Source organism: Misgurnus anguillicaudatus, chromosome 4 (genome assembly GCF_027580225.2).
Source record: "Misgurnus anguillicaudatus chromosome 4, ASM2758022v2, whole genome shotgun sequence".
Taxonomy (NCBI): domain Eukaryota; kingdom Metazoa; phylum Chordata; class Actinopteri; order Cypriniformes; family Cobitidae; genus Misgurnus; species Misgurnus anguillicaudatus.
The window spans coordinates 13,855,135-13,882,135 of NC_073340.2; the positions used below are offsets into that span (position 1 = coordinate 13,855,135).

At 36.9% G+C, this 27,001-nt stretch overlaps 3 protein-coding genes across 5 annotated transcripts; 1 reads left to right on the plus strand and 2 right to left on the minus strand.

Moving 5' to 3' along the window:
• Positions 1-1,642: 1,642 nt before the first annotated feature.
• plekhm1 (pleckstrin homology domain containing, family M (with RUN domain) member 1) lies at positions 1,643-17,767 on the minus strand. Of its 2 annotated transcripts, none has more exons than XM_055175218.2 (13): positions 17,629-17,767; positions 17,313-17,386; positions 17,080-17,168; positions 14,391-14,629; positions 11,351-11,986; positions 9,442-10,174; positions 8,939-9,107; positions 7,021-7,947; positions 6,447-6,592; positions 4,303-4,496; positions 2,932-2,995; positions 2,662-2,819; positions 1,643-2,478 (listed from the first exon to the last, which is right to left on the minus strand). In XM_055175218.2, exons 3-13 carry the CDS (start codon positions 17,131-17,133, stop codon positions 2,370-2,372), a joined length of 3,429 nt encoding a protein of 1,142 aa, XP_055031193.2. In that variant the 5' UTR covers positions 17,134-17,168; positions 17,313-17,386; positions 17,629-17,767; the 3' UTR covers positions 1,643-2,369. The 2 variants fall into 2 exon arrangements, with proteins under 2 accessions (XP_055031193.2, XP_055031194.2); XM_055175219.2 differs by having other exon boundaries at positions 17,080-17,186.
• Positions 17,768-17,875: 108 nt separating this feature from the next.
• ifnphi4 (interferon phi 4) lies at positions 17,876-21,617 on the plus strand. Of its 2 annotated transcripts, XM_055175222.2 has the most exons (6): positions 17,876-17,945; positions 20,262-20,353; positions 20,624-20,701; positions 20,791-20,937; positions 21,057-21,134; positions 21,213-21,616. In XM_055175222.2, exons 1-6 carry the CDS (start codon positions 17,909-17,911, stop codon positions 21,300-21,302), a joined length of 522 nt encoding a protein of 173 aa, XP_055031197.1. In that variant the 5' UTR covers positions 17,876-17,908; the 3' UTR covers positions 21,303-21,616. The 2 variants fall into 2 exon arrangements, with proteins under 2 accessions (XP_055031197.1, XP_055031196.1); XM_055175221.2 differs by lacking the exon at positions 17,876-17,945 and having other exon boundaries at positions 18,956-20,353; positions 21,213-21,617.
• Positions 21,618-21,691: 74 nt separating this feature from the next.
• On the minus strand, positions 21,692-26,728 carry cd79b (CD79b molecule, immunoglobulin-associated beta). The gene is made up of 5 exons (XM_055175220.2): positions 26,370-26,728; positions 25,731-26,033; positions 25,536-25,654; positions 24,979-25,032; positions 21,692-22,428 (listed from the first exon to the last, which is right to left on the minus strand). Exons 1-5 carry the CDS (start codon positions 26,419-26,421, stop codon positions 22,312-22,314), a joined length of 645 nt encoding a protein of 214 aa, XP_055031195.2. The 5' UTR covers positions 26,422-26,728; the 3' UTR covers positions 21,692-22,311.
• Between the last annotated feature and the right edge of the window lie 273 nt (positions 26,729-27,001).

The following is a 27,001-nucleotide window of genomic DNA, read 5'->3' on the forward strand; positions in this document are numbered from 1 at the left end:
CGCTTGCGTTTAAATGACAGCAGAGAGACTCGCCCACAGTCTCCACAAACCACACCCTCAAAGGATTCAGGACAGAAGCGGTTGAAAGTGGACAAAAGAGATGGATTTAAATACCAGGTGTAAACGTAATGTGTCTACCCGTCCACTTGTGATCCGATCGACGAAAAAACATCTTAATACCAAGTGTAAACAGCCCCAAAGTCGCTTATAATGTGAATGTATATTTACTGCTGATTGGCCGTAATAATATATTGTTTGTTCATGTTAGTTAATGCATTTACTAATGTTTACTAATACAACATTATTGTAAAGTGTTACCTTATTCTGTTCTTTAACTTTGTATTTTGGTTTTGTAAATCTTTGTTTACGCTGTACTCTTATATATGTTTAACATGTTTTCAAAAAACTGGTATTTCACTTTTAATTTTGAACTTCATACATCTCATATCTTTTTATTTTTATTTTCTGCAAATGCTTTGGCAATATAAATAAACAGATTTTGTCATGAAAAACTGATACTTGATGCATATATAAGCTGTGTCATGTCAATGTCCAAACCCAGATAAATAATAAATAAATAAGCAGTAAAAAGCAGTGGTTCTCAGACTTTATCGGCGTGAATCCAATATATTTTTTTATTAAAACATATTAAATTATACAACGTATTGCTGTTGGTTATTACACAGAATTTATGATAAATTAATATATTTTAAAATATGTCATAAACCTTGCCTCGTGACCCCCAGTTTGAGAACCACTGGTGTAGCATAGACGGTTTCAGCAGCAACAACACAAACAAACGTAAGTTAGTTAACTTCTGGGTTGACTTCCTTCCACACAGAATCAATAAAAAGTAAACTATTTCTAATATAAATTAAAAAGTCCAAGCGTATCGACCATTTCACTGAGCTAACGTCACTGTGTAAAATTAATCTAGATACGTTACAGATTCTTAAATTCTTGCCTGGCTGCCAAACCTCTCTTCACAGCGTTTATAGATGCTCACTAGCTGTCTCTCCTCGTCTTTAGCACGTTTTTGTTCCAGAGGTCACTTTAGCAGATAAAAACCAACGCAGACCGAATTCAGGACAGATGCAAACGGTTTTATCGGCCGCACGCGCGTTGCCTCGGTTACGCGACTGGCCAGAAGTAACGTTATCGGTCTGACTAGAGAGGTTTGGCAGCCAGGCAAGAATAAAAAAAAAATTGTGGTCATGGTCATTTATTTTGCTTGTTATCATAAATAATCTACTCTGTTGTTATTGATTCTGTGCGCAAGTTTACCAGAAGTTATGTTTAGTCCACAAAAGCTGTTTATGCTGAAACCGTCTATAAATGAAACCAGTTGACTTTTGACTCATTTAGCTTATTTCACACTTTACAATTGCAAAAATTATGTCCAGTACTTAAAAACTCTTTTAAAAAAAAGGATGTCATAGGCTAGATAGAAACATGTGTTAAAAAACATAATAGTACAACCATAAGATGAAAGCTGCTCTGTAAAAATAAGAATTAAATTCACAATATCTTAATAAGATATATTTGGCATGATTCATGTTAGTGATGAAATAAATCCGCAGAATAAAAATAAAGGCACAGTTTACAGAAACAGGATTACAAAATGATTTAAGTACATCGTAAGTGTCTTCAGATTGCATAAGTTTAATAATGATTTTATTACTTTACTATGAATGCATACGATTCATTCGCTTTGTAAACTTGTAATACTTCATAAAAAAAACTTGGCGCATGACATTCATAAGAAAAATAATATTACACATGAGTCTATTAATTAAAAAAAAAAAATCCTCAGCATTCAGTTGTCCAATGGTAATTATAAATATAACCCAACCTAACCTGACTCAACACTTTCTGTGAAATCAACACACACATCTGTATGTACAGTACACAATTTCAACATTCATGTAAACAAGGGCACTTAAGGTTTCTTCCAATAAAGTCCAATAAAAGAGAAATGACTTTAGTAATGTTATTTACAGTGGTACAGCTAGAGTTAATAAACACTGAACATTACACAACAACATTAAACTTTCAATCTACACAGCAAAAAAAAAAAAAAAAAATCCTGATCACTAGTTTTTTCTTGCTTTACAGTAAAAACTTTAGTATCAAAATTGCATAAAATATTAAGGCTTGTTTTCAGATGTCATCTCTTGAATTAGTTTATTTTTACTCCATTAAAACCTGTACACCAAAAACAAACAAAAAAATAATTTCTTGTAAATAATATCAAGGCTTTTATCTTACACAATTTAGCTTTAGCCAAGTAAAAATATCTATACATGTATAAAACAAGAGAACAATGCTAATGAAGAAAGAGATTTTTGCAAACAGGACCCTTATGAAAGTCAATCCTCCAAATCCCTCTCCATGTATTTCTGTATTCTCACACAGCGTGGACAATCTGGACACTGAGCCTTACAGGACGAGTGGAAGACCGTCTTACACATGCCACACCTGAGAGACAGACAGAGTGAGTTATTTTATGCATCAAGCAAGAAAGGAAGTCATACATGAGAATATAGTGATGTTGTAGTTTATGACCACAGCAACATCTGACTGAATTTCATGCTGTGCATTCACATTCAGACATCAGAAACAGAAGCTCAGAAAGAGTATGAGGATCTGAAATGTAATGACCTGCACGTGCTGTCATACTGAAAGGGGAAGATGATATCATCAGCATTACAGATCTGACAGATAAAACCTCTCTGAGTGCAGACATGACAGTGAAGTACATGCTTTGAGCCGAGCTGAACCAGAGACTGAAGGTAAGACTCATAATGTCCATCTGCTATCTGAGAGAGAGAGAGATAAGATTTTATAATATCAGAGTCTCAATATGAGTAACCTAAAGTTTGTTTTATAACTAATAAACATGAAGAAAAGACAGATGTAATGGGAAGACACCTGCTGCAGGTCCAGTACACTGAACACATCACTGCTCTCCAGTAAATAAAACCTCTGCTGAAGCCTGAAACATAGAAACCTTCATCATTACTACACAACTATTGCAACCAGACAATAAACACACACACGCATGCACACACAGGCACGCACGCATACCAGGGTTCCCAAACACCTTAGTTCAGTGGTTCTCAAACTGGGGTCCGGGGCCCCCAGGGGGGCCTCGACATGGTGCCAGGGGGGCCCCAGTTTTATGACATTTTATAAAATACATTAATTTATCATGAATTCTGTGAAATTAAACCTAAAAAAAATAAGGCAGCACTACTTTGTATAATTTAATGTTTTGTTTAATTTAAACGTGAAGTTTTAGAACTATTTTTTGTCATAAATTTTCTTTGGGGGGGCCGTGAAAGAATGCACAATACACAAAGAGGGCCGCACGCTGAAAAAGTTTGAGAACCACTGCCTTAGTTAACTTCAAATTCAAGGACCTTTCAAGGACTTTCCAGGTCCAATATCCTCAAATTCAAGTACTAAATGTGGGGACACATTTCAAGTGAGAGCAAAGTTACATCGTGTTACCTTTTAAGATACATTGTTACAGTTTCCTTTTGAGGGAACTGACGCTGTGTCACTGCGGTAAGACTTTGGGGACGCCTTCAGGGGTAAGTGCGTCTGAATGTGTATCTCAAATTCAACAAATGGTGAGGCTTAACAACAAAGACAGGGTGACGCGGGAGCCAGAAGGTATATCGCTATCTGAAATATTGCCAAAGGTGGCGTTACAGGGACGCAGGAAGTATGGCAAGGAGACGCAGCGCCCTGTTACATACGTAACCCAAGACGTTTTCATGTGTCAAACACAACTATGCAAAAAAGCATTTTGGTATGAATCAACACTCGCATACAGAAGATATAAGCATTTAAAGTGAACAGTTTAGCACGTGTGCTTAAAAAGTCTAGAAAGTTTATGATATTATCCTACACTACACAGGGAATATGGATTTTTTTCAGAAAACATCTTGCATAAAATAGATTTAAGCACTTTCAATGACCTGTATCTATGCATGTATATTTTCAAAAACTTCCCAGGGCCTTGAATTTTTCCCCCCAGATTCACAAACTTTCAAGGATTTCAAGGACCTGTGGGAACCCTGGCATACACACACACACAGATGCATGCACAAACACGCATGCACAAACACGCATGCACAAACACGCATGCACAAACACGCATGCACAAACACACACGCACACACACACACGCGCACACACACACGCACACACACACACACACACACACACACACACACACACACACACACACACACACACATGCATACATACACACACACACATACACACACACACCTGGGCTGTATCTGTTTGTTGACTTCACTGCGACAGATGAGAATGTAGTCACCAATGAAACGCAGTTGTTGTCTGAGTTTGTGTACTTTTGACATGACATCACTGTGATCAAACAGTTTAGGATTTAAAGCGTTGATGTTGAGGAGCGGCTCGGCTTCGATTTGATCCATGAAGCGCAAAGCTTCTCTTGATACCTGAACACACACATGGTTAAAGAATATAAATCACAAAATCACATCTTTTTATATTTTACACATTACAAAAAAAATGGTTAAAGAGCCCACAACACACTTATTTACAGTTAATAATTTAAGATGGGATCTATTAGATTACACCTGATATGATTAAAATGATTCTCATTACTCGCTCTGCTATAGCTCCCGTCTCTTCTGAAACACTCGCTATACACTGACTGGTCAAGCTCTTCCAGTCTGTTGTGATTGGTCACACACTGAAATGTCCCACCCTTTTACTGCAACTGCAAGTTTCAGATTCTAAGATGTAAACACTAACAATGCCATCAGTTTCTTCTTATCAACTCAAGCCAGATAAAAAAAATGTAGAAGAACAAGCAGATCAACCAGAATCAAAACAACCATCAGAGTGTGTCTGTGTATATGCATCAGGCTTGCAAATTCGCTAACCTGACGTCCCAGGGCTATTGTACCTTGTAGTCTGGCTACCAAAATCTAATCTCTGCCCTGCTCGTCGGCTATCTTAGGAAGGAAAAATATATTTTAATGCTTTTGCATTCTCTCACAGATTAGGTTGGGTATGTTTTATGCAATTTGTGCATCGTTTATTAAAATCACGCTTGAAAGCGTGCTCGCTTATTAGTTTCACTTTCCATTCGTAATGTCTTTCTATTCCATGTCTTTACCAGAAAGATACACACAAAACAAACTCAGCGACATGTATTCTATTAAAAAACAATTATTTATGTCTTGAAGCGAACATTAAGTTAAAAATTCAGATTAGAGACATTAGGACATGTGGCTCCGTGCAGAACTTGCTCCTAAAAAGTTTTTAAAAAAGTTTTAAGTTGTGAGGAGATCCAGTGTGGAGAAGAGCAGGGAACAGTTGGCTTGCATTTTAATTTAGATTTTTCCCACACCAAAAACAACTACAAGAGTAGCAGAGCAAACATTGCGGTTAGTGGCCTTTGGCTTTGTATTGTTGGCAAAATTTGGCTTGTGGTGAAAACTAATTGAGGAACCATGTGCTATCTTATCTGTGACTTCAGTTGATATCTCAGATTCAGAATAAAGTGTATAGAAATGTTTAGTTCAGTTGTAAATGACTATTATTTGTGTTTTGATAGATGTTTTGTCTCAATATTCTACATTAATAACAAATTAAATTTTTTATTTGAGTTACTTGCATTCATTTCATGCTACCAAAAATTAAAGATTGCATGTTAAAAGGGCTACCAGGGATTTTAAAATTCTGCGAGCCCTGTGCATGTATGTGTGCTATCTGTCTGCGTTTGTGTGCGGGCTTGGCGATTTGGCAAAAATTATATAGGTATATATTTATAATAGACTGTAATGAACTTCCATTCAAAATCTCCATTCCCTGATTTAAATAAAATCGCGTAAAACGTAAATTCGAATTTATCGAAGAAAAAAATCTGGAAAATCGCCCAGCCCTAGTGTGTCTGTCAGTATGTTAGTGTGAGTGTGTGTTGTGTTTTTACAGATCAGCACAGGTATTGTTACCTAAATACTAGCTATGACTTCCCCTTTCGTATTTGGAACTTAAAGGAACAGTATGTAAGAAATGTATATCAATTAATCATAAAAGGACCCTGATATGTCACTAGGCATTAAGAAATCATTTTCATTTCAAATATTTATATCACTGACAACAGTGGTCCGGTCAGGATATTGTCATTTAAAAAGTGGAGTTGCAGCCCTCAACTGATGTTTATGTTGTCATGTTGTGTATTGGCCACCAGTTGTGTGTAGTACCAGTTTTAGCCACAAGTTTTGTGATTGCAGTACCAGTTTTGGCCACAATCCTACATACTGTTCCTTTATTTGTTGCGTTTTCTCATAAAAATGTATTACAATTCTTTGATCACACTATTTGCTGCTTGATTTCTACAGTTTCAGAAGAAACTAATTCACATGAGAAGCACTGACCTCACGTGTTGTTAGGTCCCAGTTGTGCAGCATGCGTGATGGGATGATGCTCATGTCTCCATGGTGACAGGACTCACAGTAGTACTTAGCCGAGAACTCACAGAGTCGAGGTCTGCCGTGAGATACACTCATCTGTCGTGAGCAACCTACAAACACATTGAACAAACAACATCTCTTAATGAACACAGAAGTATACAGCGCTTCACTGATCTCATACCTTTATATGTGGCTCATGAGTCAATGATAGACATAGCTATCATGATTCCATGGAAAAAAATTATATATATTTATTTATAATAATATATAGCAAATACATATTATACCATTTATTTTTTGCTATGATATTAACAATATTATTAACCGAATGCTCTCGGCACGTATTATACGTTCATCAAATACTTTTGTGTTTGAAATCCACTTAATCTCTAAATCTCAAGTTTGTTGTTGAATCCATTAAGAAATTCATAAAAATGCTCAAATACAGGAAAACTTGGGTTTTGCATGTGAGCTCTTCATATTTTCTTTATGTGTAAAATACACAAAAGTTATATAGTTGTAAACAAGAATCTCGTACCTGCACATTTGTAATTTTGAGCATCTAATCCTCTCTCTTTGGGGACGACAGACAGGTAAGACAGCAGCGCGCCATCACCTTTTAGTCTGTGTTGGACTAGCTTGTGAACACTGCCACCCTGCCCTCCGCTGGACGACGAGACATCCTCAAGTCCTCCATCATCCTCAGTCTCCAGATACGAATCCAGAGCTTCTCTAATCAGCCTCCGCCATCCTCGAGCTTCCTCGCCACTTTCTGCCCTCATAATTAGAGTCTCTCGTGCAGTCAGGACCTTAAAAAATGCAGGGCTACCTAGAGAAACATGTGGAACTACATCTCTGATGGTCCCTATAGAGTGTGAGAAGAGGGGCATTTTGATGTTTTCTTGAACCCTGTAAGCCCTGAGGGCCTCCAGGGACAGCGAGAGCACCAGAGACCTCCAACCTTTCTCCTCCATGCTCTGATAGACCACGGCTTCCTTTATGGCATCCGGCTCTGGGTCTGCGTGACGACTCCAGTCTAATTGAAGAGGATCTGGAAGTTCTGGGATGGCGTGCTCCAGGCTTGAAGGAGCTGGAGATGATGGGGAGTCTGAAGACGATGGCTGTAGCACCTCCCACACCTCGTCTTTCACCAGGGGTCGTAGTTTTGAGATGGCCTCCACAATGCGATCGACCCAGTCTTCGGCCTCCCCTCGAGATGATGCGCGCAGGTAAAGTTTCTTGCCTTGGAAGGAGAGCCGGAAACATCCCTCAGAACCAGAGGAGAGGTGGACGTCCTCGCAGCGCAGCAGGGACATGTTTTCGTAGCAGATGCGCTCCTCTGCGTTCACATAAAGCCGTAATTCAAATGGGGAGAGCTCGCAGTAATAATCCCACCACATGCCCACGGCTCTGCGTCTCTCAAGCTGACCCATCTTCAGAAGACCCCTGAACGGGTTAGACAGACCTTACAGAGACAGACAAAGTTTCACTTGCGTGAATCTCAACAATCTTTTTTGAAAACAATACTTCACGTTATCATATGCAGTAATCTTTTAAGTTTTCGTCTCGGAAACCAGAGGTTATGATCCAAAACCAAACTTGAAATGAATGCAGTCCGGACATACAAAATGTCAGGCTTGGTGTCTACCTAATTTGGGTAGCATCTAACAAGTGACAGGGCATTTTAAGCCAAAGTACCACAAAGTCTAACTTCTGACATCAACAAAAAATGAAAGCATTTTCATCCCTTCGAAAAGCTTTGCAGTTGTAAACACAAGCATACCTTGACTCAGAACACATACTGACAGTTAAAATGTTAATAATTATATTCAAGCAGACAAGTGTGTGAAACCAAGAAAAGGGAAGTCAGCAAATAAAGGTGGTTATTCTGCATGGCACCAAATAGGAAGTCGTCAACAACAAAGTAAAACGGCAACAAATGCAGCCTTATTTTAATCTACAACTCTGCAGATCAGGGCTTGGACAGTGAAAGGTGCCAGAACTCCGATTTAAAATTCAGGTCACATGAGGAAGAACTGACTATTGTTCACAGTAATACCTGACTGGAATTAAGGTAAATGCTAATTAGTGCTGAGGTTCTCAACAGTGGCCTGTGAGGTCTGTTTTTCCTGCAGAGTTTAGCTTTAACCCTGATCAAACTCACCTGTCTCTAACTTTATAGTAATAAGTGTGTTCAGCCACGCAGACCAATCACTGTATGACATTAAAATACACAGTGAGAACGATTCCAATGCAGACTGCTCCCTATGCTTTCAAATTGCTATTGTGGTAATGTAAAATCATGCGCTGATTGGTCTGTGCACTGCCACTCTGCAGGAACATGAACCTCGTGGGCCAGAGTTCAGAAAACAAGCCAAAAATTAAATGTTAAAATATTAAGACAATTAAGTCAATAAAAAATAGGCAGCTTCTATGTACAGTATATATCTCTATACCATTTGGTCTCCGATGAACGACACTAGGTGGTAACTGGAGGCTGTCCGGTATAGGTGTGGCCAGCATCTGCGCATTTATTTGCATGGTGTTAACACTGGTATTTTCTTCAGAATATCCATTTGTTTCAGGTTCGTAGAAGTCTTCCGGTGAAATCCAAGATGTGGCTTTCTAAAAGGCATAAAAGGACATATTTAAATGACTAGTTCTGACTCTGAAGTTAATTAGCTGTTGTAAAATAACTAACTACACACATGCCACAACGGTACTGTATTGCTTGGCAGTTTGCTTTATACTTGAAAAAGTTTATCATCAACACACTTACATATCAAATCTTTATAAACACTCTTTTATAAATAAACCTATTGGAGAAATCTCCTGTATGTTAATATCTAGTATTTTGTGTAGATGTTTTAATACAATTACAGTTTCAGTGGACCAATTCAAGGTTTATATGATAAAATGCAACACAAAAATCTGTGAAAAGAATCTATGAAACACTCACACAGGAGTCTGTGGATGTTCTCCTGCTCACAACACTTGTGGAGTGTTTGAGCATTGCGTTTCTGCCATGTTCATTTGGACAATGTCCAAAAGAGGACTCTGAAGAAAGAGCACAAACCTCTCTGAGGTCAGAGGTCTCTGAAGTAGGAGCATGAACCTCTTCAAGGCCAGAGGTCTCTGAAGTTGAAGGATGAAGCTCTTTAAGGTCAGAGGTTTTAGTAGTTGAAGGATGAAGCTCTTTAAGGTCAGAGGTTTTAGTAGTTGAAGGATGAAGCTCTTTAAGGTCAGAGGTTTTAGTAGTTGAAGGATGAAGCTCTTTAAGGTCGGAGGTCTCTGAAGTCAGACAATGAAGGTAAGAGGTCTTCTCAGCAGTCTCATTAAGATTGCAAACTCCAGAGGGCATAAAGGAGGAATTTGTATTCTTGCTCTTTATCTCCCTTTCTGAAGTCTCATGGACTGTATTTTTAACTTTAAGTCTTGTGGTTTTAACTAGAGTCTCAGATACTGTTGATATTTCTTTGTCTGTAGCCCGCAACTTCTGTTCTGATTTCTCTTCTGACAGTTCAGAAGCCTCTGTAAAACATGCAAGGGTTTGGTGCATGTCCTCTGAATCAGGAGTGTGCATGTTGGTATCTGTAACGCCATGTGTGGCAGTTATGCTCAGATCATGTGGAACAGGTATGAACTCATCAAATCCCTCTTGTATCATGTTCTGACTAGAGGAGCTGTTCTCTCTGAAACAAACAACCAAAAATATGAATTACAATTAAACAATGACCTTAAAAAAACACCTACAAACTCCTAGAAGAAGATGTTTCTTTGGCAATTCAGAATAACATAAAAACTATGGATTGCTCTGGATTATTAACAGACTAGTTAATTACATTCACTAGAATTTATCTAAATGTAGGAGAACTGAGGGGGAAAATTAGAGTGAGTTAGCATATTAACAGTAGTGCTATAGAGCAAAGATCTTCAACCCTGCCTCTGGGCACCCAATGTCCTGCGGAGTTTAGCTCCAAACCTAATCAAGCACACCTGAATTATCTAATCAAGGTCCATCGGATGACTCAGACAAGTGTCTTGGAGCAGGGTTGGAACCAAACTTTGCATGACAATGGGTCCCAAGGAGAATGGTTGAAGACCTCTGCTAAAGGGGGCTAACCATGACATCTGGACTTCAAGCAGAACAGACCCTTGTACTCTATTCTCCCACACTGCCACTTTAACAGGCTAGACCCCTCCAATCAATTCTTCCAGGCTATTAATCTTTCAGGATAGACCCCTCTACACTATTCCTCTATCAGGCTTGATCCCTCTATTCATCCATCCAATTCCTCTATCAGGCGAGACCCCTCTATTTTATTCATCCAGGTTATTCCTCTATCAGGATAGACCCCTCCACTCTATTCATACAGGCTATTCTTCCTCTTTTAGGATTGAACCCTTCCACTCTATTCATCCAGGTTAGCTCTCTTTCAGGAAAGACCCCTATACTCTATTTCTCCAGGATATTCCTCTATCAGGCTAGATCCCACTACTCCAGGGCTCCTCAAATCTTACCCTGGAGGGCCGGAGCACTACAAAGTTTAGCTTCAACCTTAATCAAACTTCCCCACCTGTGATTTTCTAGTTATCATGAAGACCTTGATTAGCTTGCTCAGGTGTGTTTGATTAGGGTTGAAGCTTAACTCAGCAGTGCTCCGGCACTCCAGGGTAAGATTTGAGAAACCCTGCTCTACTCTATTCATCCAGGCTAATCTTCTATCAGGCTAGACCCCTTCACTCTATTCCTCTTTCAGGAAAGACCTCTCTATTCTATTCATCCAGGCTATTCCTCTTTCAGGCTAGACCCATCTACTCTATTTATCCAGGCTATTCCTCTACAGGCTATAGCACAGTTTACTCACTTTGTCAGTGAGTTCTTTTTTTCTGCATTACAGTTGATATCAGCATCATTAATCCACCGTTCCTTCTCAGGACTTTTGGGATCCTGACCCTGCAAGAGACTATCAGAGCTCAAGCTTGTGGACAGCTGTGATGATCCTGATGTATCCAGGCTCTGGTTCCATGACATTGGGGGGGTACTAGCATAACCACCTTCATTTTGCTCTTTTCTTGGCTCAATGTGAAGCACTTCCTGAGCCCAATCTGAGCTTCCAGACCCTCCAGATGACTGGGAGACCGTGTCCCAAGACTCCTTGCGCTTGGGGCACAGTTGGTGCTCGTCAGCGGGTGTAGGGGGGCAAAGACCTGCGAGGACCAATGGCGTGTTTGTCCACTCATTTAGCACAGCTGATTTGTAAGACAGCTGAAAGGTCAGTGAGGACAACCCCTGCAGCAGAGTGAGCAGAACTTCACGGTCCTCTGGGTCCAGAAGAAGAGCTCCGGGCTGGTAGTGGGATCCCAGGTTGGACCCCTCACGGAGCAGTGAAGTCAGGTAACATTCCAGAAGGCCATCATTCAACGCTAGTCGAACCCATGCTCTACAGCGGCCAATGTCTGTGTTTATAAAGCTTAGACGTTCTAGTTCCTGAACAACATCTCTGTAGGCATAAATAACAAAAGACTTTAAAAACATCCTGTAAGAGTAAATATGAGTGCATATGAATACACAAAAAATTTCATTGTGAATCTTGGCCAAATTTTCTGCAAACGTCAATATAATGGTTGAAACACATGGTGGTCAACACCAGGTTAAGGGTCAGGAAATCCTCAAATATCAGAGTAAGTGTCACTTGACTTATGTTCCTTACAAACTCACATGATCCTACTAATCCTGCCCCAATCCTCACACACAGTTTCCTTTCCATGAGACATTTTTCCACAGTGATTAGTTGCTCATTTGGAAAGATTTTTAGGGATTTAGAACAGGAAACCCGTTTGAGTTTATAGCTTAAAAAGTAACCTTTTCAGAAACATAAGTGACTTGCAGCATAAAGGGTTGTTCATACATTAATATAGCTAATTCTATTATTGTTATCATTAAAGTCCACACCACCTGATGACAACGATAACGTTATACTATTAATTCACTCATGCACCACAGTATTCTTGCAAATAGCTTTAATGGCATTAACTGATATTGTGAATTTTCTCTAATAAAAACTTTTGCAATTGTTTACATATCACTGAACATGTAAATATGCTGTTCATGTCGCATATACAGTGGCTTTTCGTGTATCTCTAAACTGTGAATCTAGTTTGTGTAATGCACACCATTCATTCCAATGGTTCAATCGGTTTTCTAGATATCGATTTTCTTTAAACCATCTTTGAAAAAAAAAAGGATTTGTTTTATCACACACTGCTGCTGGGTTTTTCTGGACCTCAGTGAACAGATTCTCCACAGTGCCATCTGCCATTTCAGATACGCGAGCACTTTAAACTTTAAAGTCTAAACAGAGCACAATTCAAATAGATTTGACTGGCTGTATAGTTATTGTTCATAACTATAGTTATTGTTAAAATAAGGTAAACGGCCTTTAAGTGATGTCCACGCAGTTGGTCCTGATTATGTACATCTATTTTGTATATTCAATATTTTATAAGCCTCTTTATTATATGACTAGGCTGCCTATACTACTCCGAATTTACTCTTAAAGGGGCCATGGCATGAAAATCTGACTTTTTCCATGTTTAAGTGCTTTGATTGGGTCCCCAGTGCTTCTATCAACCTAGAAAATGTGAAAAAGTTCAACCCAGTAACTTAGTTTTGGTAAACCATTCTCTACAAGCACATGAGAAAATAAGTAGTTAAAACTTGGCTCTCCTTGTGATGTCATAAGGAGCTCTTATTATAATAATACCGCCCCTTAATCTGCACTATCCAATCACAGCACTGCCATTAAGTGCAGAGAAAAAGAGAGAGAGAAAATAATTCACAGCACAATTGAGTTTCAATTGAAACAAACCGCTCATTTGCATTTAATAAGGACACACCCAAAACGGCACATTTTTGCACACACCTACAAAGTGGCAATTTTAACATGCTATAATAAATTATCTGTAAGGTATTTTGAGCTAAAACTTCACATATGTGCTCTGGGGACACCACAGATTTATTTGACATCTTAAAAAAGTCTTGTGCCATGGCCCCTTTAAGCTGCTTTTCAACCAGTAGCGAACCGTCATGGCCCTCTATGTCCTCAGAGAGGACCTGAATTTTGTTCAAATTAACATTTTAAACGTATATTATTTTTAATAAATGTCGAGCAGTTTCCCCCATAACAATCGCATTGCAAACCGATCAGCACATGATAAAGTACCGCAAGAGCATTTTGAAAGCATACAGAGCAGTCTAAAGCCGTAAATATACTAGGGACGTCCGCGTATGCGCGCCTTCCGTATGACGTCATTTTCGTCATCAAGAGGGTCCGCGGTCGGCCCGTCCGCGTGCAACCCAAAATTTGAGACTACGCGGACAGTGCACTCCACTACAAACAATTATACACCGGAAATAGACAGCATTTTCTTTGTTGTCTTGTTGTTTGTTCTAAACTGTGTTTGCAATGGTGGATCGGTTACTTTTCTTCACCTATCCTACTGTTTTATTGTACTGTAAATGTCGCAAAATCAGTGCTGCCCTGACGGCCTGTTAGACTTGAATAAGATTTGAATAAGAAATCATTAGTATTGCGTATAGTGTCGACCGCGGCCATCTGCGTGTAGCCGTGGGGAGTATACTTGGAAAGCTGCTCGGACGCGGACACGGAAAAAAGGTATACCCCGGCCTTAATCTAGCGTATATCGTGTTCAGATACCTGCTCATTGGTCTGTGTAGTGTCACATTGATCCAGCTATGAAATTTCAGAAGAATTGGTTAATCCATTTCAAGTGACAGAAAAACTGACAGTAGGGTGTGAAACGGCGGTTAAAATTAATCATTCGGCATGAATCATTGTTGCAATACATTTAGTTTAAGTTTAAAAGGCTGAATTCGGCACTCACCTGTGGGTGACAGTCTTAAGCAGGTTCCAGAAAACAGGCTGAGGAAGAGCGCCTCGTGACCCTGCCTTACGCCCTCCATCCAATCGAATGAACTTGCTCTTAATGCCGTGAATAAAGACAGCTTCTAGAGCACAACACAGAAGGTTTGCCTCCAGGTCCTCACTGGTGACCACCGTCTCTGTGGTAATGTAACGCTTCTGCAGGATCTTTAGCGTCCGTGCAATCTTTTCCTTGATCCACTGTGAAGCACAAAATGGGTTAGCGTTTCTGTAAAGTATGCGCTGAATTCAGCATGTATTTAGACATCCTGATGGGTGCTTGCTTGGCAAAATCAGCAGCTTAACTTCTGTACTAGGGTTGTAACGGTATGAGATTTGCATGGCATGATTATCGTTTCACGGTTTCAAGCTATACACTATAAAACAATCATTATTTTTATAAACATCAGCTAAACTGACCTTTAAATAAATGAAAACAGAAAAGGGGTTTTTGATATTTATCAAACGAAAAATACATCTTTTCATGGAAGTATGAGTCTACCATTTAAAAAAAATAAAGAAAAAATAAAGCTGACATTTGAACAAAATAAGGAATAAGTTATTTATCTTTAGATTAGACAAGAAAAAACCAAACAGTCCTTCCTAATGAACAGCATGAATGGGAGAAAAAAGGTGCAGGGCCATTTTCGGACACCCAAACTAGTATTCCCATTCCCATACTGAAGATTTTAACTTTATAGACCCCTTCACGGTTCACGTCACAGGCGGTTCCCACTGCGCATGTCGGGGTAAGAAAAGCCATTACAGCAGATTGAGTTGCGTATTATTCGGTATCGTCAAAAATGCCTACTTACGACGTGGGCTGTAAAAATCGCACCAGGTCTTCCGTTAAGCTTTCGCGATTCATGCAGAATCTCAAAAACAAAAAATACAACATCTGTTTGACCCCATGCTGCGCGCGCACCCGATAGTCATTCAGTATTAACAAACCTTGCGCGCGCAGCATGGGGTCAAACTGTTCATACCATCCAGGCTTTCTAATTTAATCTAACAGGGCTGAAAAATGATGACTTACCTCAAATGAAGTGAGCACTACAAACACAAGCCTCTTCGATATTTGCATTGTTCCAGTCTGCACGTTAATTGCTTGCAGACGCAGATGTTGTATTTTTTGATTTTGAGATTCTGCATGAATCACGAAAACTTAACGGAAGACCTGGTCCGATTTTCACAGCCCACGACGTGAGTAGGCATTTTTGACTATACCGAATAATACGCTACTCAATCTGCTGTAATGACTTTTCTGACCCCGACATGCGCAGTGGGAACCGCCGGTGATGTGAACCGTGAAGGGGTCTATTGAACGTAAGATTAACGTTAATCTAATTACTAGTCTTCTCCACTAGATGTCACCCTCTTTTTTCCATGTGCGATGTTACCAAGGAACGAGAGGCGAGCCTCTCATTCATTCATTCAGTCTTTATTCTAATATAATATAATATAATATAATATATTATAATATTCTAATATAATAAAATATTCTATTCTATATAATCTATATTCATTGAGTTGAATCGAAAATTGAGTATAAAAGTCGGCCCGAGAATCGGAATTGAATCGAGAACCGAAATCAAATCGATTTGATAGCTTGTGAATCAAAATCGAATCGATCTGGAACATCTGAATCGATACCCAGCCCTGAATCTTGGATAAGCAAACCTCTATGGTATGATAATCTTATCATTACAACCATATTCTGTACCAGGAATCACAAGGCATCATTCATACAGTATGAGGTAATGAAAATCAGATCTGACATCAAGGTTTTTTTGGCAAACCCGAGCAAAAGACGACGAATAAAACAACTTCATGCAATATTTGAGAGAAACACACTTCAACATTTAGCGTCTACATCATGTGTACATGAGCCAATCCTTCAGACTGTCACCTGATATCAGCTGACTGATCAAAACAGCTGCCAATCAAAGCTCTGGAAATTCACTATGGCAACTGTGTAATGAGTCAAGTCAGGTGTTATTACTCATGTCTTCCAGTGCTATGAACCCATGCTTATAAAGGCCATCAGCCAACCAGTTAGAAACTATATTACATTATTATCTACAACAACAAATCAAACAACTTGTATATAACCAAAGAAGAAAGAACTTAACTACTCTACTTCTCCTCATCCACTTCTTCATTTAACTCAGTTTTCTGAATCTACACTATGTGATATATTTTAAAAATACTGTATTATATTGAAGAACTGCAGTTTAGTGCCGACACGAATCTCTTTTCTTACAACAGCTTTTAATGGGAGTCTTCACATCTATAAATAATCACTCATGATGGCTTCTCATCACAAACTGAATGGTAATTTACAACCCATTTAACTTCATAAGGTGACTTCAGAAGAAAACAGGATAGTATTCAACAAAACATTTATTGATTTACTGCATGAGGAATTGATTGGTTAACAAAGAATGATGAAATAAAGATTTTAAACAATAGATATATAAAGATTACAAAGGGTTCATTTCATCTCAGACATGGAAACAACAATTAAATTATTTACACGCCAGCTGTCAACGCCAAAGTCAAACTACAGCTTTACAAACCTGCTGAACGGGAAGATATCCCTGATCCAATGTCCGTCAAACTAACATTTTAAAGACAAGGAAGTTACTAACCTGTTTAATATCTTTGGTCTCTGGGTTGTTGTCAGTTGTTTGGGTGGCCAGCATGACTCTTCAGCTTTGTGTTTTTCCCACTTTACACACTGCAAAAGACAAACAGACTAAAATATAATAAGAGAGGTTATATCGTGAGAGTAAGAAATGCTTTACAAATCAATCTTTGTTAAGGAGAAATAGTGGAAGTGATACAGGTCACAGCTCATGTTGTAACAGCAGTTTTCACAAACCTCAGTCATTTGTGTCGTTCACTGTAGAAGAGAGATCAGGCGGATCTGGCATGACAAAACTTCCTGAAATTGCACTAAACCAACGAGAAACTTCATTACAGTCCACTGAAGACTGCGCGTGTGTGTTTGTTACACACGCACATTCATGTTATGACATTTACTTCTTTACAATGTTACTCGACAACATACACTGTGTGTCAGACTGGTGTTTACAAATTATTTATTACTCGGTCTCTAGTAAACCATCGAACTATAAAACTAAACTGCATTGACTCAATAATCAATAAACACGTTCCTTATAAACTCGCACACTCACCATGTTTGATCTGTTTGTGTGTCGTCTGTATTATGAAATCATTTCTATTCGTGTGATTTGTGAAGCTGAAGCTGTCACCCTCTGCCACCCGCTGCGCTATCAATGTTTTCAGATCAGCTGACGCGAAAGGCATGACGGGAAATAGCGCAAGACGAACAGATCACTGCGCAACTCTTACGCAGTATTGACTGTACAGAACTGACACAAGAGTGGGAGGAGTAAATCTTATCCACGTGACCAGCCCGGAAATTGCCCTGTTGAGTGGCAAACGTTCAACAAAATGGCTGGTTTTCATATCGGGTGCAGCGAAAATGCCAGTAAAACTGACTATTATCAGCTTAAATTGAATTTAGTTGGACTTGATAGCAGAGGTGGACAATACTTAGTTACATTTACCAAGCATCTGTGCTTTATTAGGGTGTTTGTATTGGGAAAACATTACTTCACTATATTCTAAAGCATAGAATCATACTGTGTATTCTTTAATATTGCATATTAAAATTTATTTAATACCTAATTACATTTAAATTGTGTAAAGTACGTTAATGTACTTAAATATTAAATGTAAAACAAAAACGTATTATTTATGAAATGTAATAGAGTAAAAATTATGATAATATGCTTTGGAATGTATGTTTTCCAAAGAAAAACACGTATAAAAAACTAATACTTGAAAAAAATACGTTTAAGTAGAAAGTAAAACCTCTGCTTGATAGTGACGCTAGCAACTTGTCAACCCACCTGTGGTCTGTGGATGTTGGAATGAACGATCAATTTACTTCTCCTTTCGGTGTTTTTTGGCAGTCTGTAAAACGATAGCTCCGAATTCTTGTTAATCTGTTAGTACAGTATATCGCACAACAACTTTTCCCCATTTAGACGCGTTTTCACCGTGTTTTTGTTGATGTCACGCTGTACTCAAATGCTGCCGCTCTGTCTTTTGCCACTCAGTGGGCGTTACCGCAGTCCCTTTCGCCGACGGTCATGTATACCCTCTATTTATTTTAAAGACACTATTATGCATATCGTAATGTTTAATGCGTGTGGGATTAAAATAAATATAAATGTGTGTGTGTGCGTGTGTGTGTCCATAAGTCCATAAATCTATTAAATACAGCATTTTTTGTTATAATCAGGTGCTTGACCATATCAGGAATGTTGGCCATATAGTCATCAGTTTTTAATTTAAATACATTCAGTTTTTATTCTTATGTTCAGACATTCTTATGTTAAAAAAAACTCTCTTATGTTTTTTATTAATTTCTTTATTTTGTCGCCGATTTCCAACAACAGACTCAGCAACATTCCTTAAATGTAAAGAATTTGAGGCATATCTAATTCATGTGTGTTTTATTATTTACATTTTCTAATTTTAATGCTACAACTTTTTTATTGGGGAACGTATTAGGCCTACATATAAATTCAGGGAAAAACATATCATTGATAAATAATCACAATGACAAAACAAAAAGAAAGAACACTATTTGGTTTGCACACATTGAAATATTAACTCAGTAAAACATATTAAAAGCACGTAATTTTGAGTCGCACCTTTAAAAAACATCTAAAACATTTTGTAGCGTACATTTTTTATGTTGTTTAAGTCTTAGAGAAACAGCTTACCATAAAGTTGTAAAAAAATATGTCGTCACTGATCTACGTCATTTCTTTCGATTTCACTTTCTCTCGTTTCCAGCTTTGGAATTTACGTTCCCACGCACGCACACACACTGAAACAACAGTATGGCATTGTATCTACTCAAGACTTTTCTGGAAAGATGTGGAAAATGATATTAGCAGAAAATTGGGTCGTGTGGTAGAAATTGATGTGTTTGATGTGTTTTTTTTATTTTGAGAGAGATCATCTGGAAAGTAATAAACAATATATTATACAGCTATTTATTGTATTAGGAAAGTATCATACAAAATGGGCCCTCTGTAAACCAAACCTGTCACATTTTATAAATGATTTCAAATTATACAGTACCGCTTTGAAAAAAGTTAAGAACAAAAAAGCTCAGAAAACATATAATATTTTAAAAATACTCATTTTTTTGTAATTTTTTTTCTATTTTCTTTTCTGATAACTTGTGAACAATGTGTGAGCAATACCTCATGTTCATGTGGCATTGAACAAAAATGTGTTTTATACTTGTTAATGATATTCAATAAAAAAACAACAACAACAGTATAAGGCTGCAAAAAATAAATATCCACAATACAATGTATGTACCAATAAGTTGTGTACAGCATGACAGTATTTTGTATTTTATATCTCGCGAGACACGATATCTATTAGATTTAAGGAAAATAAATATAACCATTTCGTATTTTGTTTACAATGCATCAATAAAGAAATGAAGTGTTGCGCATTTTATACTAAACTGTACACATTTGAGCAGTATTGAAGAAGGGTGTTGCGCAACGTGGTCACTCAGGTGTGACCGCACGCTTCAGTTTCTAGTAGCTATAGCCTAATGACCTTATAATTGAAAAGCGAAATCTCAGGTGCAAATCCCAAACTGCTGTCAGACAGCATAAAAAGACAGTAGCATGTATTTAGGAGTATCGAGTGAAGTGTAGTGGATTCAGGATGTCTCCTCATTCAATGCTCTTGTGTCTCATGCTGTCAGTGTGCATCATCTGTCCTGTGATGAGCTGTATGTGGATTAAACACAAATACCTCCAGCATCAAACAGTCTCTTTACATCTGATTGAAAAGATGGTGAGTGTTACTCTAACTTTAATAGATTTCAATTTCTTATCAATATTAGATTAAAGGGAATTGTCATGAAATGTCAAAAAGTCCAAGCTGAGTATGTGGTCATATGCATTTAAAACTCTTTACAGTATGTTGAAAAAGTGTTGAAAAAGTCTAGAAGTTGTCAGTAACTCATACATTCCCAATGGGATTTACTGTAAGAAACTGTATGATACTGTCTGCATTAAATACTTTCATTTGAAGTTCATCATTACATTTCTAAATGTTTTGTAGGGGGAGAGGATCATTAAGGGCCATATAGGCATTAACCCCATCCCACATGAACTGTTGAACAACCAAAAGACTGCAGAGGTCAGTAAAACTTTTGGCTTTAATAAGACTGAATAAATGAATTATGATCAGTGGACAAATCCTGAGAATTGTTGTTTTTTTCTCCTCAGCCCGACAAACAGCTTCTCTTCATTATTCAGACTTTAGAGGAGATCGCTGGTCTTTTTGAGGATGCTGAATCTGCACCCTGGGATCATAAAATAATAGATGATTTCTTAAATATCATTAATGAGCAGATTAATGGACTGAGATCATGTGTGAGTATGAAATAAACATTCATGTAAAAATGTCTTCTTTTTTAATCCATAGGTGTTATATCAGCGACACTAGTTCAAGTATAGCTCACCATATGTCTGAATGTTTCTCCTTTATGCAGGGCACTTTTAAAATGAAGAGGAACAAAAAGTTGCATCTGTATTTTATAAGACTGAGACAAATGACTGAAGTGAAGACGGTAAGTGTAGTATCTAGCATGAATGATCAGCTCATGTACAGTTAAAGTGATGTTAATGATGTTGTTTTACTCTATCAGGAGGATTCAGATAAAAGCTGGGAGATCATCAGAAGGAGAGTTATAAGCCTCCTAAAACAGCTGGAGTTTTTCTCTTTACACACACTTTAAGATAACTTAAAGAAAAAAAAACAATAATTTCAGTGGTTTTACTTTTCTCTTTATTATGATGCAGTAGTTTGTTTAATAGGAACATTTCATCAAAAATACTTTTATGCATTGTTTACTTTTATTTATTGTTACATGTTGTTGTTTATTGTCTTATTTTTTAGTTTTATTCGTATTAATAATTTGTTAATAATTAACATTTCAAATAATTTAAACTTTATATTTATGCAAATTATTTATTTGTATTTATTCATTTATTTGTGCAATAATTTCATGTTATTTATGTCTATTTATTTCAATTTTTATTTATTTTAGCTTTGTTGTATAAATGTACTAACAATATTTTGTCATATATTAATAATGTTTTAAAAAATGCTGGCATTTAATAAACATTTACATTTTTTAATATCTTCTTTTGAGATTTCTTTAGGAAATTTAAAGAGGTGATTATGATCACCACTGTCGCTTTGTCTAAATCGTCATTAGATGGCGCTCTTTCATTTTACTTCACTTTATGCCTATTTCCTCTTCATATTTATCACTTTGTACGTTTACATCTTCTAATCTAGGAATATTTATTGCAACTCTTCACTGTTTCTGGTTCACTCAGATAAACAGAGATCATCGGCACAAACCTGAGAAGGAGTCACTATCATGCAAAACAGATTCAGTATTATCAGTGCTAATAACTGGATTTATATGATGAACATCTGAGTCTATGATTCTCTTTATTTTAACAGTTATGTAACATGAAAGTAGAGATGTTAAACACACACAAACTCTATAATCCTCTATAGTGATTTAAGCAAAGAGCACCATTCATAATGACACATTAACAGACACAAATCATCATACAGTACACAAAGAATAAAACAGTAAAAACATTTCCTATACAAAAAAAAGTTGAATGCATTGCATGTATTAGCATATAAATGTATAAGAATTGGGCTTGTGTAAAAATAATAAAAAGTCCTATAGGTGCTGGCGGTTGTGGATCAATAAATTCTGTTTCTCACTCTTGGTCTGGAGACTCAACTTCCCAGACTGCATCTGCATCTGCATCTGCATCTTGAGCCGCCACAGCATTGATTTCCTCATACACATCACCACAATGTTCAATTTCCAAACCCTGGAAGAACACATTTAAACCACATGATGTTTCTTCAAAGCTACACATTGAAACAATAAGCCACGTAACATATTCAAAAGGGGATATTTCATAAAATACTTTTTTAAGATTTAAAATAAATCTTTGGTGTCCCCAGAGTACGTATGTGAAGTTTTAGCTAAAAATACCCCACAGATAATTTATTATAGCATGTTGAAATTGCCACTATGTGCCATTTTTGGTTGTTGCCCTTTTAAATGCAAATGAGCTGATCTCTGCACTAAATGGCAGTGCCGTGGTTGGATAGTGCAGATTAAAGGGATAGTTCACCCAAAAATAAAAATTCTGTCATCATTTACTCACTCTCATGTTGTTACAAACCTGCATAAATATATTTGTTATGATGAACAGAAATTAAGATATTTTGAGAAATGTTTATGACCAAACCGTTTGTGGACCCCATAGTATGCTTTATTCCTACTGGGTCATTCTACAAAAAAGGTGGAAATGCTTGTCCCTTGCTTTTGCAGACGCCTTAATCATTTAATTTGACCCAATAATCCCATAATGATATATATTTAATAAATATATCCTTAAAACGATGAGAGAGTTTATTTATTTAAATTTCTTTTTTTTTCCTTTTTTTTCCTTTTTTTTAAATGTCTGGTCCTGAAAATTGCCCTGTCTCTTTGATCAAACATGGAAGTTGAACTGTGTACTTATTATTTAAAACCATGTTTTTTTATAAAACAAACCTAATTTACATTTACCTTTAACCCTGTATGAATTTACTACAACACTGAAATGGTAAAAAATACACTATTAATATGAATAATATCAAATAAATATTTGTCCACCAAATTTATGTCATTGGTGTTACCCTACCCAAAGCACTTTTATTTTGAAACAATGCATCAGCTCTTTGAAGTTTTTCATGGGTCAAGAGGTCAGTGAAAGAAGTGCAGTGGAGGAAGGCAAAAGGTTTGTGAGATGTCTTACCTTATTTGTCTAAAATATCATGATATATCTAAGAATTTTGAGATAAGTTTTTTTGGATGTCATTAGTGTTACTTTTTTTTTTATAGCTGGGAGTGTTAATCTTTACATTAAAAATACATTATACTGAATAAGTATGTGATTGTTACATCTCTGATGAAATAGCACATGGCTAATGGCAGCCATTTTGTTAAAATATAATTTTTTTTGTAAATTGTCATTGGTGTTGCCGTCATTGGTGTTACCGTAATTGGTGTTACTTCTCTAATGAGTACTTCCTAAGCACTATTCCTTTAACTGACCAACATAAAAGCATAAAAACAAAACAAGATGGAACATTTTTTAAGTTTTATCATATTCATTATCTATTATTATATTCTAATTTTGTCATTGGTGTTACATTGTGTCATTGGTGTTAAACCAAGTTTTGGTGTTATGAATGTATTTTCTTGTACTTTCTAGTAATATTTTGTTGTTGTTATGGGATGTAAGACATTGTTGATATTTCAGTCTTTGCATCAAAGCCTTTTTGGTTGAATATTTATGTTTTGTTGGTTTTAAAGAAAAAAGTCAAACTGAGAATCAAATAATTTCATACAATGCTGGGTAAAGATTAAGAATTTAATTAAACCAATAATAATAATCAATAATTTTTCTTGCTGTTATCATTCCTCTACTCAACCTTTAACTAAATACACAAGCTATAGTGAGAAAAAATATTTAGTATCAACATTAATGTTGTTTAAATCACAGGTAACACAAATGACAAATAAATGACTCATGGATTCTTTATTAAAATGTATTAAAACGTTAAAAATAAATTAAGCTCACCGTTTTGCGGATTCATAGATTTGACAAGTTAATTAATGCTATTAAAGAAGTTTTGGGTATGTTGAAAGAAGTTCATTTAAGCAGATTTTCATCACCCGAATTCCACCTTTTCTGTAGAATGACCCTACTATGAAAGCAAATGGGGTCCACAAACGGTTTGGTTACAAACATTTCTCAAAATTTCTTCCTTTGTGTTCATCAAAACAAAGAAATGTGTACAGGTTTGTAACAACATGAAAGTGGGTAAATGATGACAGAGTTTTCATTTTTGGGTGAACTATCCCTTTAAGGGGCAGTATTATCCACTTCTGACATCACAAGGGGAGCCAAATTTTTCATACGCTTGCAAAGAATGGTTTACCAAAACAAACCTACTGGATTCCACATTTTCTAGGTTGATAGAAGCAATGGGGACCCAATTATAGCATTTAAACATGCAAAAAGTCAATAAAATTTTTATGATATGTCCCCTTTAAAAAAAAGAGCCACATAATCAGTGTATCATCTCTATAACCGTTATCACGTCTTCTGTAGTATTCATCACATTAATATTGAATATAAAGCATTCAAGCATTTCTCAAACAATGTTAATTGAGAGACTGAACCCCATCAGAAAAACAACACAAGTATTAAACTGTGTAGAGGATGTGCGATTTCACTTCCTGTTATTTATCTGCTACAATAACTGCAGTGTCCAACCAACCGTAAACCTGCAAACCTAACCAAACTAACTCCAACACTCACTTCATATGTGTGATCGTCCTTAGGTTCTTCATAATCTGCATCTTCTTTCTTCTCCTGAGATCAAACACAAGAGAGGAATGTTTGTATTATGTGCCAATAACAAAAAAGTCAACAATGTAAAAATGTTGTTTTCTAAATAGTTCACCTACACATTAAAATGGGCCCATAATGTCCTTGAAAAGTCTAAAGCCTTCCTATGACTTCATTTTTTTTCAGCTGAACACATTAAGAGGTAAATAACAAAGAGTCAGAATACATAAACTCTAAATGTTTTCAGCCGACGAAATGACGTCATAAACACTTACAGTAGGATGGCTTGAGTCAAATATGGGCTCTGGGTGAACCATTCCTTTAAAAATTGGCCTTTATGTGCTTACATCTGTTTTCATTTGATTTGAAAGAATCAACCGGACAACATTTTGTTACCCAACTGAAGCGGATCACATAGAGTTTGTTTCTAATTCAGTTTAGTTTATATATAGAGAACATGAAATGATTCCTTTAACAAAACCCAGCTGATGATTCATGACACAATTCACTCTTTGTGTGACTCTTACCAGTTTGAAAAATTGGACCAGAGGAACAACGATGCACAAAATCAGCAGAAAGCCCTGAAGAAAGATGATAACATCTTTAACTCGAGATCTGTTCATGACAGCTTGGGGATCACCGTGTCCTGCATGAAGAATAAATATCATATAAGTATTGAGGACATCAATCATCTCTAACATTTATAACAAATTGATACTCACTGGACACCCGCAGTTCAGTCCCTGGTCCCTGCGTCTCGTTCAGCTTACAGAAGTAAACGCCGCTGTCATCAATAACTACTTTCTTTATGGTAATGGAGGCGTTTCTCTTGGACGTCTTCTCCATCATAACGGTCCTCTCATTTGGTTTCAGTGTTTTTTGTGTATCTAGGTAATTGTCAGCTTTCAGCCATTCCACTCGAGCAGGCAGAGATGGATCTGATGCCACACAATAAATCATCACGGTCCGACCGGTTTTAACACCATAGAAACGTGGTTTTTGAAACACCTGGATCTGTCCTTCAGCTAAAACATATCAGATGAATGAAACGAATAAAGTGTTATTATAAACTTCATGTGTTTGACTGAATATTATTTGCTGTTATGAAGTGATGAGACTTCCTCTTTCACTCACAGATGGAAATAAAAAACAACACTGAAAACAAGTCTAGTGTACACTAACTGTTAAACGACAAACGTTTACAAACATTTTCAAAGTGAATCTGTAAAAAAGCTTTTTCTCTTTTCTTCATTTAAAGCCATTGTTATAAAGCATGTCATCGAGCAGATCTACTCCAGAGTCTTTTATACGAATCCAGAAAGAACAAACATAGTCAAACAAAATTTTAACCATTATTTTACCTGTGATAACCATCAATGCAATGACAGAGCAGCTCAGCAGAAAGTAAATCATGACGCCAGAACATCAGAGATCAACGGCAGAGAGAAGAGAAGAAAGAAGAAGCTTCACTAAACTTCACACTTCTGCTCATCTTCAAAGAAACATGCAAATCAAAACACACACAACCCACAACTCGACACAATAACACACCACCAGAAGAGCTGCATTATAGACAGAACAACACAATTTACCATTGCTGTACATACACACTACTCTCTGCTGAAAGATCTCAGCTTTCTTATTTAAGAATAACACAACAGAAGTAAATATAATGTTATTAATAATAATAACTCCTTGAAGAACAATAAGGTCCTCTCGCACCTCGGTTCTCAAGCCTAAAAAATACAAAATGATTGTTCATTAATATTTCATATACACAAAGTTCATGGGTGCATTTTCATCTAATGCCACATCCACAATGTTTTAAATGAAGCATGATTTGGTTTATAAAGAACAACCATGTTTAGTTTAGTAAATATAGTGTAGGCTATACTATAAGTACAGTAATAATAAGTTTTGAATGTCTTTATGCATTATTTGTATCCAGTAACGATTCAGCGGTCCAACTGCACAATCCCAAATATCAAAGAAC